This window comes from Daldinia vernicosa (genome assembly GCF_022497035.1).
Source record: "Daldinia vernicosa strain CBS 139.73 unplaced genomic scaffold F5Y00scaffold_34, whole genome shotgun sequence".
In the NCBI taxonomy this organism is placed as follows: domain Eukaryota; kingdom Fungi; phylum Ascomycota; class Sordariomycetes; order Xylariales; family Hypoxylaceae; genus Daldinia; species Daldinia vernicosa.
Window position 1 is genome coordinate 258,674 of NW_025953950.1, and position 13,030 is coordinate 271,703.

At 49.3% G+C, this 13,030-nt stretch overlaps 2 protein-coding genes across 2 annotated transcripts; one reads left to right on the forward strand and one right to left on the reverse strand.

Moving 5' to 3' along the window:
- Positions 1–1,295: 1,295 nt before the first annotated feature.
- F5Y00DRAFT_241467 (uncharacterized protein) lies at positions 1,296–8,631 on the forward strand. Its single transcript, XM_048008381.1, has 6 exons — positions 1,296–1,739; positions 1,797–2,902; positions 2,967–3,183; positions 3,242–3,354; positions 3,408–7,271; positions 7,323–8,631. The coding sequence occupies exons 2-6, from the start codon at positions 1,967–1,969 to the stop codon at positions 8,463–8,465; spliced, it is 6,273 nt and encodes a 2,090-aa protein (XP_047863378.1). The 5' UTR covers positions 1,296–1,739; positions 1,797–1,966; the 3' UTR covers positions 8,466–8,631.
- A 401-nt stretch (positions 8,632–9,032) lies between these two features.
- Positions 9,033–11,203, reverse strand: F5Y00DRAFT_241470 (uncharacterized protein). The gene has a single exon (XM_048008382.1). It carries the CDS (start codon positions 10,499–10,501, stop codon positions 9,560–9,562), a length of 942 nt encoding a protein of 313 aa, XP_047863379.1. The 5' UTR covers positions 10,502–11,203; the 3' UTR covers positions 9,033–9,559.
- Positions 11,204–13,030: the final 1,827 nt, after the last annotated feature.

A 13,030-nucleotide genomic window follows, 5' to 3' on the forward strand; every position in this document is an offset into this window, starting at 1 on the left:
AGTCGTGGGGGGGCGCCGGCATGGCGTACCCCTACCGCGGACGGACCAACGGGAAGGAGTCACAGTATCTAGGATCGAGCTAATCAACGTGCTCGAGTTTGATGATAGCAGGGCTGGCCAAGATCCAATAGGTTTGCCGAGTCGAAAAGTGATCCTGGGTGCTTGCGAATCCGATCCGTTTGGGCACGTAAGTGGCTAAGTTTAAAGAGAGGCTTAAAATCCACAATACGGAATAGCAAGCCAGGGCGGCGGGCGCACTAATGTGAGAGACACCAGACTCTCAAAAGACCCCGGTTGCGAGCCGAGACCGTGGCCGGATGACACCCGCATGGACGAACCGGAGGATGAAGACAGGGAGGCAAAAGCCGCGTCTGCTTAATCGTGAATCAGAACAAGGATCGCAATATAAGCTTTGGGAAGGATAAGCTTCGGGAAGGATGTGGCACAATATTGCGAAACAGAGATTTGCGAAACATATTACGATCACTGTCACATTTGGTGACCCTCGGGTGACCGGCATTTGCCATTTAGGATAAGACACTACAGGAACAGGAACAAGCTCTCGACGTGATACTGGATATCGACTAGGAAAATAGTCCTCATAGGAATCCTGTAAGGCAGACGGGGTTTGATTCTGCAGATACGGATTGGGCGTCTAGACGTTAACGAGGTATGTATCAAGTAATCATGCAATGTACGTCGGTGGCACTATTCGGAATAATTAGAATGCAGTCCCGTTCGATCCTTACAACCCTACCGATTTCATACACTACTATACTAACCTACCCGAGTACGAAGCTATACTAGTATGCTGTTCTTGATGAGGTGAAGGTGGTCTGATAACCGTTGAGGCTAAGAAAATTGATTACACACAGCTTGACTTGGCGATCAGACATGTGAAAGGAAAGTCAGCAAAAGCGGCTGACCATCCGAGATGTTTTACTCGCAAAGTTAGGTATACATATAATATTTCTAGTGTATGAGCCCAAATATGACATAAGCTTAGCAGCTACACAGGAAATAGTTTACCTATCAAGCTAGTTTCACAATTGTAACCTTGAGATTACCTACATAAAGTATGCAAATATAATTTAATTTACCGTAATACCATTAGTTAATAACCTCGTAACTAGTAGAAAGTCATAGAACAAGTATGTAAGGGAGGAATTTTCGATTTAACTCGCATAACTAGTAGGAATTAACTACCTGGTCACCCGAATAGGCGATGTTACCATCGAGCTTACTATTTTCACCATTATGAATGAAGTTTCTTAATAAGCTATAGCTTGTCGATTCGGAGATATGAACGCTGCTGTAGATAAGTAATTATCCCGAAATGCCCACCATGCCTGTAAGATCCATGACCCATTTATATCAGCACATCAAGGCTCAACTAAGACTTAGTTTATACTCTTTCAGGAATGTAATCATTAGCTCCTCCAATCAGACTTAACGACAAAAGTACCTGCAGCTATAGCTAAGCTTCGGGATGATGGGATATCTTGTTGCCGATTCTGACATCACGTCTGAACCTGGCTCAACCATAACGACTTGTTGAAAGGATGGGATCGTGCGGGTCTTCTGGACCTTATCGCCACAGTTCACGTTTTCCAAAACGTGGGCTGCTTTCCCCTGTCGATATGCACGAAGGATGGACCTATCACGAAGTTATCCGTGTAAGTGCTATCATCTTCAGCCTCGCAACATGACGCGATATCGCAAGGAAGGAAGGCATCTAGGCAGACGTTTCAGTCAGTCTTGATTATAAAAAGGTCGAGAGGACTCGTTATACTCAGGTTTTCTATTTTGAATCATCGTCTTCATTCACTTCACTTCCAACAGAATCCGCCCTATAGCACAGGACGAGCGGACCGATATACCTCAGGCCTTACTTTGAATCACTGTCTTCATTCACTTCTAACAAACAACTTGTCGAATTCCCTTTCAGATCGACAACACCGACACAATGAGTCAACCAACAGGACGCTACATCGAGCCCATCGCCATCTGCGGAATGGCCATGCGCCTTCCAGGCGGCGTCAAGACTCCTGAAGACTATTGGGATGTATTGTACAATGGCAAGGACCAAAGGTCCCCAGTACCTATCTCCCGTTACAACATTAAGGGATTCAACAGCGATATGGGCAAGACGAACACCGTCTATCAGGATCATGCCTACTTCCTGGAAGACGACCTGGCTGCCTTTGACGCTGGTCTTTTCACAATGACCAGGAACGAACTAGAGAAGGCTGACCCGCAACAACGTCTACTCCTACTCGTTGTCCGTGAGTGTCTGGAGAGTGCGGGTGTAACTGACTACCGGGGTAGTCTTACGGGCTTTTTCGTTGGTACATTCTCTGAGGATTGGTTACAGACACAATCCAAAGAAGAAATGCACCCTACTGGTTACGTTCTTACAGGTCATCTTGACCCGATGCTGGCGAATCGGGTTGCCTTCGAGTATGATCTTCGTGGCCCTGCCTTTGTCATCAAGACAGCATGTTCTTCCTCCATGATTGCGCTTCACAATGCGGTTCGAGCCGTTCAGAACCGTGACTGCAATGCCGCAATTGTGTCTGGATCCAACTTGAACATGACACCCATAACTACCGCTTCCATGACACAGGAGGGAATTATGTCCCCTGAGGGTTCGTGCAAGACCTTCGACGCACGTGCTGATGGGTATGGACGTGGTGAAGCAGTGAACGCTATCTACATCAAGCCGCTATCTGATGCCATCCGAGACGGCAACCCAATCAGAGCAGTCATCCGGAACACTGGTGTCAACCAGGATGGCCAAAGCACTGGTTTATTCGCTACCAGTATTGTGGCGCAAGAGGCACTGATGAGGAAGGCATATGTCGATGCGGGTCTGGACCCGGCTGAGACTGCTATGGTTGAGGTAAGGATCTGCCGTTACCGATACTACTTTACTTCGTAACAATCTAACTAATATGTCTCTTCAGTGTCACGGAACCGGAACCCCGGTAGGAGACCCGGTAGAGGCCATCTCCGTTGGAAATGTCTTCGGCCAACCCAATGGTATCTACATTGGATCCGTCAAGCCTAACCTTGGTCATTCGGAGGCTTCAGCGGGTATCTCGAGTTTGATGAAGGCTGTGTTGGCCTTGGAGCACAAGATTATCCCTCCCAACATCAAGTTCGAGGTTCCTAACCCCAGAAGTAAGCTCTCCCCTCTATGCTATCTCTGAAGACTTTACTCTAACAAAGGTACTCATAGTTCCATTCGAGGAGAAGAAGATTTCCATTCCTGTGAAGCCTATGCCCTGGCCCAAGGGAAAGGCACACAGAATCAGTGTAAACTCCTTTGGTATCGGTGGTACCAATGCCCACGTAAGTTTGCCCCTCTAATAAATACAACTCCACTTATGCTCACGAACGACTAGGTTATCGTCGAATCCGCCGAGCAATACCTCAAGGATTTCACCAAGTCTCGGTTCGGAGCCGAGCTTGCTCTTGTCTCCGCTAACTCTCAGGATTCCCTGAAGACCGGAATTGAGAACCTCAAGCAATACGTTTCAAACAACTCGGATCGTCTGCCTGATATTGCATACACCCTTGCTCGACGCAGGGAGCACTTCAAGTGGAGATCATTTTCGGTCATCTCTGATGCGGCTGCAGCCACTTTCGCTCCCCCTACCAACAAGCCCGCTAAGAAGCCTACTGTTGTCATGGTATTCAGCGGACAGGGTGCGCAATGGCCACAGATGGGTTACGACCTGATCAACTCATACCCCGGATTCAAGGAAGATGTGATTGCGATGGATGATATCCTGCAGAGCTTGGGCGATCGCAAGCCCACATGGAGGGCTATCGAGGAGTTGAGCAAGCCCGCCGGTGAGAGTCAGTTGGGTCGTGCTGAGCTGGCCCAGCCTCTATCCACTGTTGTTCAAATTGGTATTGTTAATGCGCTGAGGCGCCTTGGTGTCCGCCCGCAGGCCGTGGTGGGCCACTCCAGTGGTGAAATTGCTGCTGCGTATGCCGCGGAGGCGCTCACACTACGTGAAGCTGTTACTTCTGCTTGGTACCGTGGCCACGTTTCGAAGGGGTCCACTACTCCTGGTGGAATGGCTGCCATCGGTTTGGGTGCCGAAGAGACACGAAAGCTCCTCCCTGAGCGAGTTGTCGTCGCTTGTGAAAACAGCCCTTCGAGCACAACCATCTCGGGTGACCTCGATCAGCTACAGACGGCATTGTTTAACATCAAGGCCGCTCTGCCTGATGCCTTCGCTCGCGCCCTCAAGGTGGAGATGGCTTACCACTCCCACCACATGGTGGCCTTGTCGGACGCGTACAAGTCATGCTTGAACGACGAGTTCACCAACTTCGCTAAGGACCGGGAGACGCTTGAAGTCCCTCTCTTCTCCAGTCTGAGGGCCAAGAAGATCACCGACGCCAAAGAATTTGGACCGCAATACTGGGTCGACAACTTGACATCCCCTGTCCTATTCAACTCTGCCGTCCAGATCATCACGGAGGAAGTTAAGAACCCTCTTTTCCTCGAAATCGGTCCTCACTCCACTCTCCAGGGACCCATCCGTGAGATTTGCGCTGGCCGCAACGCCAAGTTCGAGTATGTCCCGACCATGCTCAGGAACAAGAACTCCACGCAATCCTTCCTTTCCGCCATAGGACAGCTTTACCAGCAAGACGTCACCGTCGACTTCGCTTCTCTATACCCATCTGGCCAGGTTGTTACAAGCCTTCCCAAATACCCCTGGTCTTTGAAGGAGACATACTGGTACGAGCCAAGAATATCCAAGGAGTGGCGTCTCCGTCCGTATGGCCACCACGAGCTTCTCGGCCGCAAGGTCGCTGAAAGCACCACTCTTAACCCCTCTTGGAGATTGATACTTGTGCCTGACCACGTCCCGTGGATCACCGACCACAAGGTCCGTGAAGACACAGTTGTTCCTTTCGCTGGCTACGTGGGCATTGCGGGTGAAGCTATCCGACAGTTCACCGGAGTCCAGACAGGATACGGCATCAAGAACGCTCGAGTTACCACAGCGTTAGTTCTAGGCGAGACGCCAAAGGAGATCTACACCTCACTCCGACCGATCTCAGGATCTGACTACTTTGAGTTCTTCATCGCATCTCACAACGGAACGACCTGGATTACCCACTGTGAAGGTTTAGTCAAGGCCATCGACAGTGATGCGCCAGCCGCTGAGCAACCAGCTGAGCTTCCTCGCACAGCTGATGCGACCAGATGGTTTGACACCTTCGCCAAGGTTGGCTTCAACTATGGCCCCAAGTTCCAGCTCCTAAGCGACTTGTCCGCCGCTACAACCACCGACGCTGCTGCTGCATCGGTTAACACGACTGAGGAGATCATGAAGGGACCGTTCCTCTTCCACCCCACCACCATGGATGCTTGCTTGCAGCTTTCCATCATTGCTGGGTCCAAGGGTCTGCCGCGTAACTACACCGAGCTCAAGGTGCCTACTGAGATTGAAGAGCTAGAGGTGTACCGTGCATCATCATCGATGCGAGCTGTGGCCCAGAGCACGGCTGATGGCGAATCTATGAATGTTGACTGTGTGGCAGATGGCAAAGCTCTGCTACGCATCCGTGGTCTTCGCTTCACGCTTCTGCCCGACGAGGACGCTGGTCCTAAGCACCACACCGACGGTGCCTACCTTGAATGGCGCCCCGACTTCGACTTCAGGGATGAGGCTTCTACTCTCGTCAAGCCTCCCTCTGACGAGGCCGCCACCCGTCTTTTGGAAGAGTATACTCTTCTGTCTATCCTGGATTCCGCTGAGCGTATCAAGGGCAAGACAGCTACCAACGGCCACTTCGAGAAGTACGGGAAGTGGATCGCTCTTAAGGCTGAAGCTGCCGCTAGCGGCAAGTCGCCAGTCCTTGGAGACATCTCTAACTTCCTTTCCCTATCGAGCAGCGAGAGGGCCAGCCTGATTGCTGACAAGTATGCTCAGCTGAGCAAGATCCCCTCAAGGGCTCCCTATGCCGTCGCGATCGGACAAATCCGTGACAACATTGAAGGACTATACACTGGTTCCGTGGATGCTGCACAGCTCCTGATGGAGAATGACATCCTCTCCAATGTCTACACTGCCATCAACTTCGACTACGCCGGATATGTCAGCGCATTGTCGAATTCTCGACCCGCTCTTCGAATCCTCGAGATCGGTGCCGGAGCAGGTGGTACTACTGAAACCATCTTATCCCAGGTCGTCCAAGAGGGCAAGCTCCCTCCTTACTCGGTCTACACATACAGTGACGTTTCGCCTGGTTTCTTTCCTCAGGCTCGTGAGCGTTTCGCCAACGCACCTAACCTAGAGTACAAGGTCTTCGATGTCAGCAAGGACCCTCTTGCACAAGGTCTTGAGGCTCACTCATACGACCTTATCCTGGCGCCCTATGTTGTCCACGCAACTCCTTACCTCAAGGAGACATTGAAGAACCTGAACGCGGTGCTGAAGCCGGACGGCCGACTCCTTCTCTCGGAGCCTGCAACCATCGGAAGCTCGCCCAACTTCATCTTCGGAACCTTCTCGTCGTGGTGGTCTGGTGAGGCCGATGGTCGTGAGTGGGAGCCCTTCGTCTCCAACGCCCGTTGGGATGAAGATCTCAAGTCTGCTGGATTCACAGGCGCAGACAACGTTGTATACGACGCACCGCTACCATTCCGATACTGGTCGACCATTATCACGCAGCCCAAGACTACTTCGAGCGAGAAGAACGCTCCTGTCGTCTTAGTCACCGAGAACAGCGAGAGCAAGCTTACCTCCGAGCTGGCTGACGGATTGTCCAAGTATGGCATTGATGTTATTAAGAAGGGTCTATCGGAAGACGTCGCCAAGGAGCACAACGTTATCTTCGCTCTTGACCTTGAGAGGCCATTCTTCGAGGACATCTCTTCCGAGAACTGGACTATCTTCAAGAATCTGCTCAAGAACGCCGAATCCATCTCCTCGCGAAAGCTGCTCTGGCTACTCCCCCCTGCGCAGAAGAACACCAAGAACCCCAAGTCTGGTCTGTCCATTGGTCTTCTACGATCCATCCGTGCAGAGCTTGACCTGTCCCTAACCACCTTGGAGGTCGACCCGGCCGAGTCCGACTTGGCCAGCTACGTCGCCAATGTCTTCAACAAGGTTGTTGAAGAGGACCTTTCCCAGTCCCTACTCCCCGACAGGGAGTTCTTGGTCGAGAATGGCACAATCAACGTTGGCCGATACGTACCTTTCTCTATCTCTTCTGAGGTGGCCAGCAAGGCGCAAAATGTAAGTCTAACTCATACTCAAGACTGGAACAGGCAACTAATCATCCGACAGGGCGCTACTGGCGAACTTAGCTTCGACCCTGAAGCTTCTTACATTATCACTGGTGGTCTCGGTGGTCTTGGAAAAGCCATCTCCTCGTGGATGGCCGAGCGGGGTGCTCGTTACATCACTGCAATCTCCAGATCCGCTGGTCGTTCCGCAGAGGACAAGGCATTCATTGCTGAGCTGAAGAGCCAAGGATGCGTCCTCACTCCAGTTGCTGGACCTATCCAAGACTTCGAGCTCGTCAAGTCTGCCGTCGCGCAATCTCCTAAGCCTGTCAAGGGTGTTATTCACTTGGCTATGGTCCTTCGGGACGCTCTGTTCCCTGAGATGACACACCAAGAGTGGACTGAGGGTCTCTCGCCCAAGGTGGATGGTGCTTGGAACCTTCACAACGCCCTGAAGGATGCATCGCTAGACTTCTTCGTTGTCACCAGTTCCATTGTCGCTACCATCAACGTCCCCGGTCAGGCTAACTACAACGCTGCCAACACTTTCTTGGAGGCTTTCACCCAGTACCGAAACGGACAGGGTCTTGCCGCATCTGCCATCGCTGTCAGCCCTATCGACGACATTGGTGTCGTCGTCGGTAACGACAAGGCTCGTCGCAACCTCCGCTCCAACGGTCTTCAGTTCCTTACTGAGCGTGAAGTCCTCGAGTACATTCACCTCGGCATCCTGCACCGCGGCCCCTCACCTATCATCATGGGTCTTCACTCCGACACTCACTTGGAGGACGCTAGCAACCACGTGGCTTGGAAGAAGGACCGCCGCATGGGTCTCTACCACAACATTCCCAAGGAGGACAACGCCGACAGCGGCTCTGGCGAAGGCGACGGTTTCCGCGAGTTCCTCGCCACCGTCACCGCCAACCCCAGCGAGCTCGACAAGCCCGAGAGCGCCGAATTCCTTGCTCTGGAAATTGGCAAGCGCGTCTACTCATTCATGCTTAAGCCTATTGAAGAAGTTGATGTCTCCGTCAGTCTGGTCGATGTCGGACTTGACTCTCTCATGGCTGTCGAACTGCGACGTCTCTGGACCCAAATGTTCGGCACGACCATCAGCGTGCTAGAAATTATGTCTCTAGGTGCATTGGAGAACTTCGGTAAGCTTGCGGCCCAGGGCCTAAAGCAGCGACTATTGGAGGGTTAAGGGAACCAATCGGGTGGAATTGTGGCGTCAAGGGTATATAAGTCAGTTGTTATTGTTTACGAAAGAAATGTACGAAAGATTTCACGATAGATACATATTTCTTATGGGTGTGTATAGGGTCATTTAAGATGATTTAGCTGTATAAATATTACTTATCTTCCATAAATACTTGTTTGATTTTACTCGTAGTTCTGAGTGATATGATGAAAAACACCAACCTAACAGTCATAACTGAGAAAAGTCTAAGTATAAGTTGACTCCATTCAATTGTAGTAGAATATATTTCTTTAAGTTAAGACTGTAAAATATAATTTAGTATTTTGGACCTACTAACTTATACAGCAGGTACGTAGCTGTTCCCCAGCATACAACCTTGTTCGTACATTGTGTAAACGTATGCCAAAATTTAGCAAAGTGTCATTGTATTGATTTAAAATGTATCCACATTTTATATACGTCGGTACGTAAGATATGCACCATGTTACGCCGCCAACATACCTGAGATGAGTAAAATTAAAATTTGACAAGAGCAGGTATTTACTATATAAATCATATCGACATGGTTTTACTTGCAGTAACTTGCCTAATTTATATCGGTGTTGAGCTTCATGTGAGATTTGCTCTGTTAAATAGGCCCTTTGCCTAAGATATGAGCTCAACCTAAGTTGAGATCAGCTCATAAGTGTTATATATGTAAGCCGCAGACACACTATCATCATTCCGTATATACACGTAAAACAAGAATGTATATAAATATACAACGGCATCCCAGACCATTTTGCACACAAACCCATTCCTGTAATTAAATCACACCTTAGGAGGTAGGTAAACAGTTCATGTAGTCGACACAAACCCACGCAGCCTTTGAGCGGCTTGCAACCGCATACCCTAAACGCCAAGTTGAATGCTGATGACGCTCCTGTATACCGAGCCCAACCTTTCCATAAACCGATTGACCGATGCGATGCAATTCCCTATTGCCGCCATGACCCAACCGCTACCTAACAACGCCTGCCTCCTGCCTTGGGGTATATGTAATAAGACGAAGATAAACCAAAAACCAAAATCATGAAAGGAAATAAAATAAACCAAAATCATGTCGCCGTTGAGCTCGTCGGAGTCGTCGATACCGGTTCTATTGTTGAATTCTTCTGTTGCGTCTCCTTTGGTTGTGTCTTGGGCCTCCTGCGCATCCTCGGTGCGCTTTTCCTCATATTCTTACACCGCATAGCCGTCTCCAGCGATGTTCTATATTTGAGATGCCCAAGTTTTCTGATGCCTTCCGGACCGCTAGCATCTCTTAGACCCAAGATCTCACTGGGAGCCTGCTCATCAGGCTGCGTGCAAATTCCTTCGTCGACCTCTAGTACCGTGTTGGTATCGTATGGTATTGGCAAACCCCTACGACTGGCGGGACCGGCGGACGGCGCTGGGTCGGCCGAAGAGGACAGTCGAGGTGTATGTACGTTGCATTGCTCTTCGTTCTCGATCATGTTCGCCATCAAGTCTAGCCTACGAAGGTTTGGAAAACGACTATGGATGCTCATCTCGGGCTGTTGCTGTTTATCTTGCGTAACGATACCAGAACTAAAGCTCCCATCCATAACGGGATCGCCAGGTGGATTCGCCATTCTCTCGTAGTGTTGGGGCGGCATTAGTTGTTCTATGTACTGATCGCTCGGAGGTTCGGTAAGGTGATTATAACTAAACTCGTTCGGAGGCTCAGATATGTGTGGCGGCGTTTGTTTTTCCATTTGCATTGGCTCTGGGCTTATTGGTACGCTGGAATTGGCCTGACAGCCTGGCGACTCCATTGCCGATGCAGTGAGCGACTCTCGTACCAAGGTTTGTTTGCTCATCCTTCGAACAAGACATTCTATCCGATCGCCGTCTGAACGGGCTGGACTCGCTGTCGACATTGACATGGTAGGCGAGGAATTTTGGTATACTTTGGTTTCCGGAGACGGCGACGGGTCATCGTCATCTAATGGGATGTCGGAGTCCATCTTCCAGTTGGAAGCGAAAGACCCGGACATGTTTCGATGGGCGGAACATCTGGAGACTAGAGAAGCGGATAGAAGATGGAGAAGACGTGGGGACCCGATTTCCAGCGAAAGGGTCGCTGGGATTTAGTAAATGATACCCAAGCACGACTCAACCGATTCGACGAAGCTTGATTTACCAAGAAGCCGGTCCACGCGCTAATGTAAGACCTAAGGGAAACGCCACGATGTGTTGTGTCTGCGTGTCTAGCTCGTGGCCGAATGCCTACCTACCTAGGATTAGACATATAGCGTATTATAGGACAAATACACTACTCCTACTCGTGGAGTAAATACATTCGTGGATAATTAAGTTAAAACAAAAGCATACTATGTATATATTGTTCCGAGAGACTGGGTATGACGAACATGGCGTCGGTTGTGCCCAGATACAAAAAGAACGCAGAATCGAAATCCATACACACCCACCGACATACATATGTATGAGGTAGGTAGCAGCGGAGCGGTGGCGAAGGGCGTCCAACAGCTTAAGCCGGTACGGAAATGAACCACACCCTTGGGATTTGGGGGTACATAGGTACTGCCCATCGTGGGTACAGTACCTCTCTGTACTCGGCATTGTACAATAGGCACAATACATATATGTGGTTCTGGTCTGGCTGGTGATCTGCGCTGGATCATTGCAGCTTGATTGATACACGTGCAACCCTTCCTCATATCGAGTGACCAAATACCTGGGATAATTAGGTTTATTAAAGATGCCGCTAGAAAGCGAAACCAAGCCTCAGTCGGGACAGTAAAGAAAGCGGCGGCAGAAATCATCCAGTCATCCCAACTAGTATCTCCCTGTAAGCTCCCTGGCTCCCTACTGGTAACTTGCCGAATCCCACTTGGCCGGTACGAATACATCAGCCTAGCACACTTTAGGCAGCTCGACGAGCGTGCAAAAATGGATCCTTGGGACAAGGTGAGACCTGGGGGTCGGTAAAGTAGCCTATACGAGAAATGCAAACCCACGTTGTACTCGGGTAATGGCATGCCTTACGCCCACAGATCGCAAGGTGGGCGAACCATTGCACAATAGCGGAGAGAGTATCCAGTTCTTGGGGCATTAATGTTTGGGACACAACTCTGAACCAATTAAAATATACAAAAACGTCTGATGTGGCGCCTTTCCCGCCCTGCTGGAACGAAGGTGGGGCATGAAAAGGGAGGCAGGGAGGGCAAGCTGGGCGAGCTGGGCGAAATGGAACAACTGGAAGAACTGCCGTGTGGATCTACTAGGTACCTAGGTATGTAGACAAAATCCGAGCTTTTCTCCCAGTCTCCGATCGGCGATAACTGTGAAGCCTCATGTTTTGATCAGGAGGATTCCAAACAGTGTTATACTACTGTGTAAGTGGTAGTATTCCTTAGGTACACTTTCATTTCCAAACAAGAGGCATTAAAAACAAGCCATACATCCAGACATGATGCAAGCTTAAAAAGGAAAGAAAAAGATGACGCCTATGTCATGAGATTCCGACTATGTCCAGCTGCAGCTTGTGGTGGATGTAATAATATATTTAGTGTCACTCACAACTTGACATATCAAGCTCTCCGAATTGGTCCGGAGAAACAAGGTCTGCATCAAAGATCACCGGTCATGCCAACATAACAAGGTTCAAAAGAATCATACTAAGTTGAACTTAAAGGAATTAAATAATTAAATAATTAAATAAAAGACATGAAGATCTTTGGTAAACAGATATTCCCTACTATTTTAGGTTAGGTATGTTATAATTCTCCTATCTCCAACGTCACGGACCATCACTCCCTTACACCAACATGCATAAGCATGGAGAGAGACGACGTGTCACAAATACAGAAGACAAGGATAAGATAATTAAACCAACCAACCTACATATTCCATGTGTGGTTGGCACCAAAATAGACTTCCGTCCCGGTGTTCTGGGTCATGGATGACCAGCGTAATAAGCTCTCTTCTCTCACCCATTCAAACACGTAAGACGGGCGTAAAATGCAGCAGAATTAGGCTAGCTTCATTATCAAAAATATATTAACTACCTAAGGCTATTAGGAAATCATAGCAAGACCCGAGGAGATACATATGTCAACCACTCGCTGGAGAAACTCGTCGGGATCCAGCACCACAGCCGTGGAAACCCGACCATCTTAATGAGCCATAATGAGATACAAGCCGCTGTTTAAAAAAACAAATACCTATCAAGCGGCAGTGGCTGCAGCTAACTACCTGCTACATAATACATACGGCACATGTAAAGCTTGAGTGCAGTGCGACAATGGCGCACCACGTTGCTTAATGAAGCTCCTCACTGGATCCAGCAGTGTCTTGGCTCTATGTAATTAATCGCAATGGCCCGAGCTCTTGGACGTTAGACCCTTGTGTTGACCGATCGTCTCAAGCTTATCTTATAACCTGTCAATTGATTCCATCGTAAGAAGGATGAAGTATGCGGCTCGGATTCTATGGATTGATAATTCTTACATCAGATCCAAAGGTCATCATCAATTGCTACGTATGATCGTTTACTTACGGAA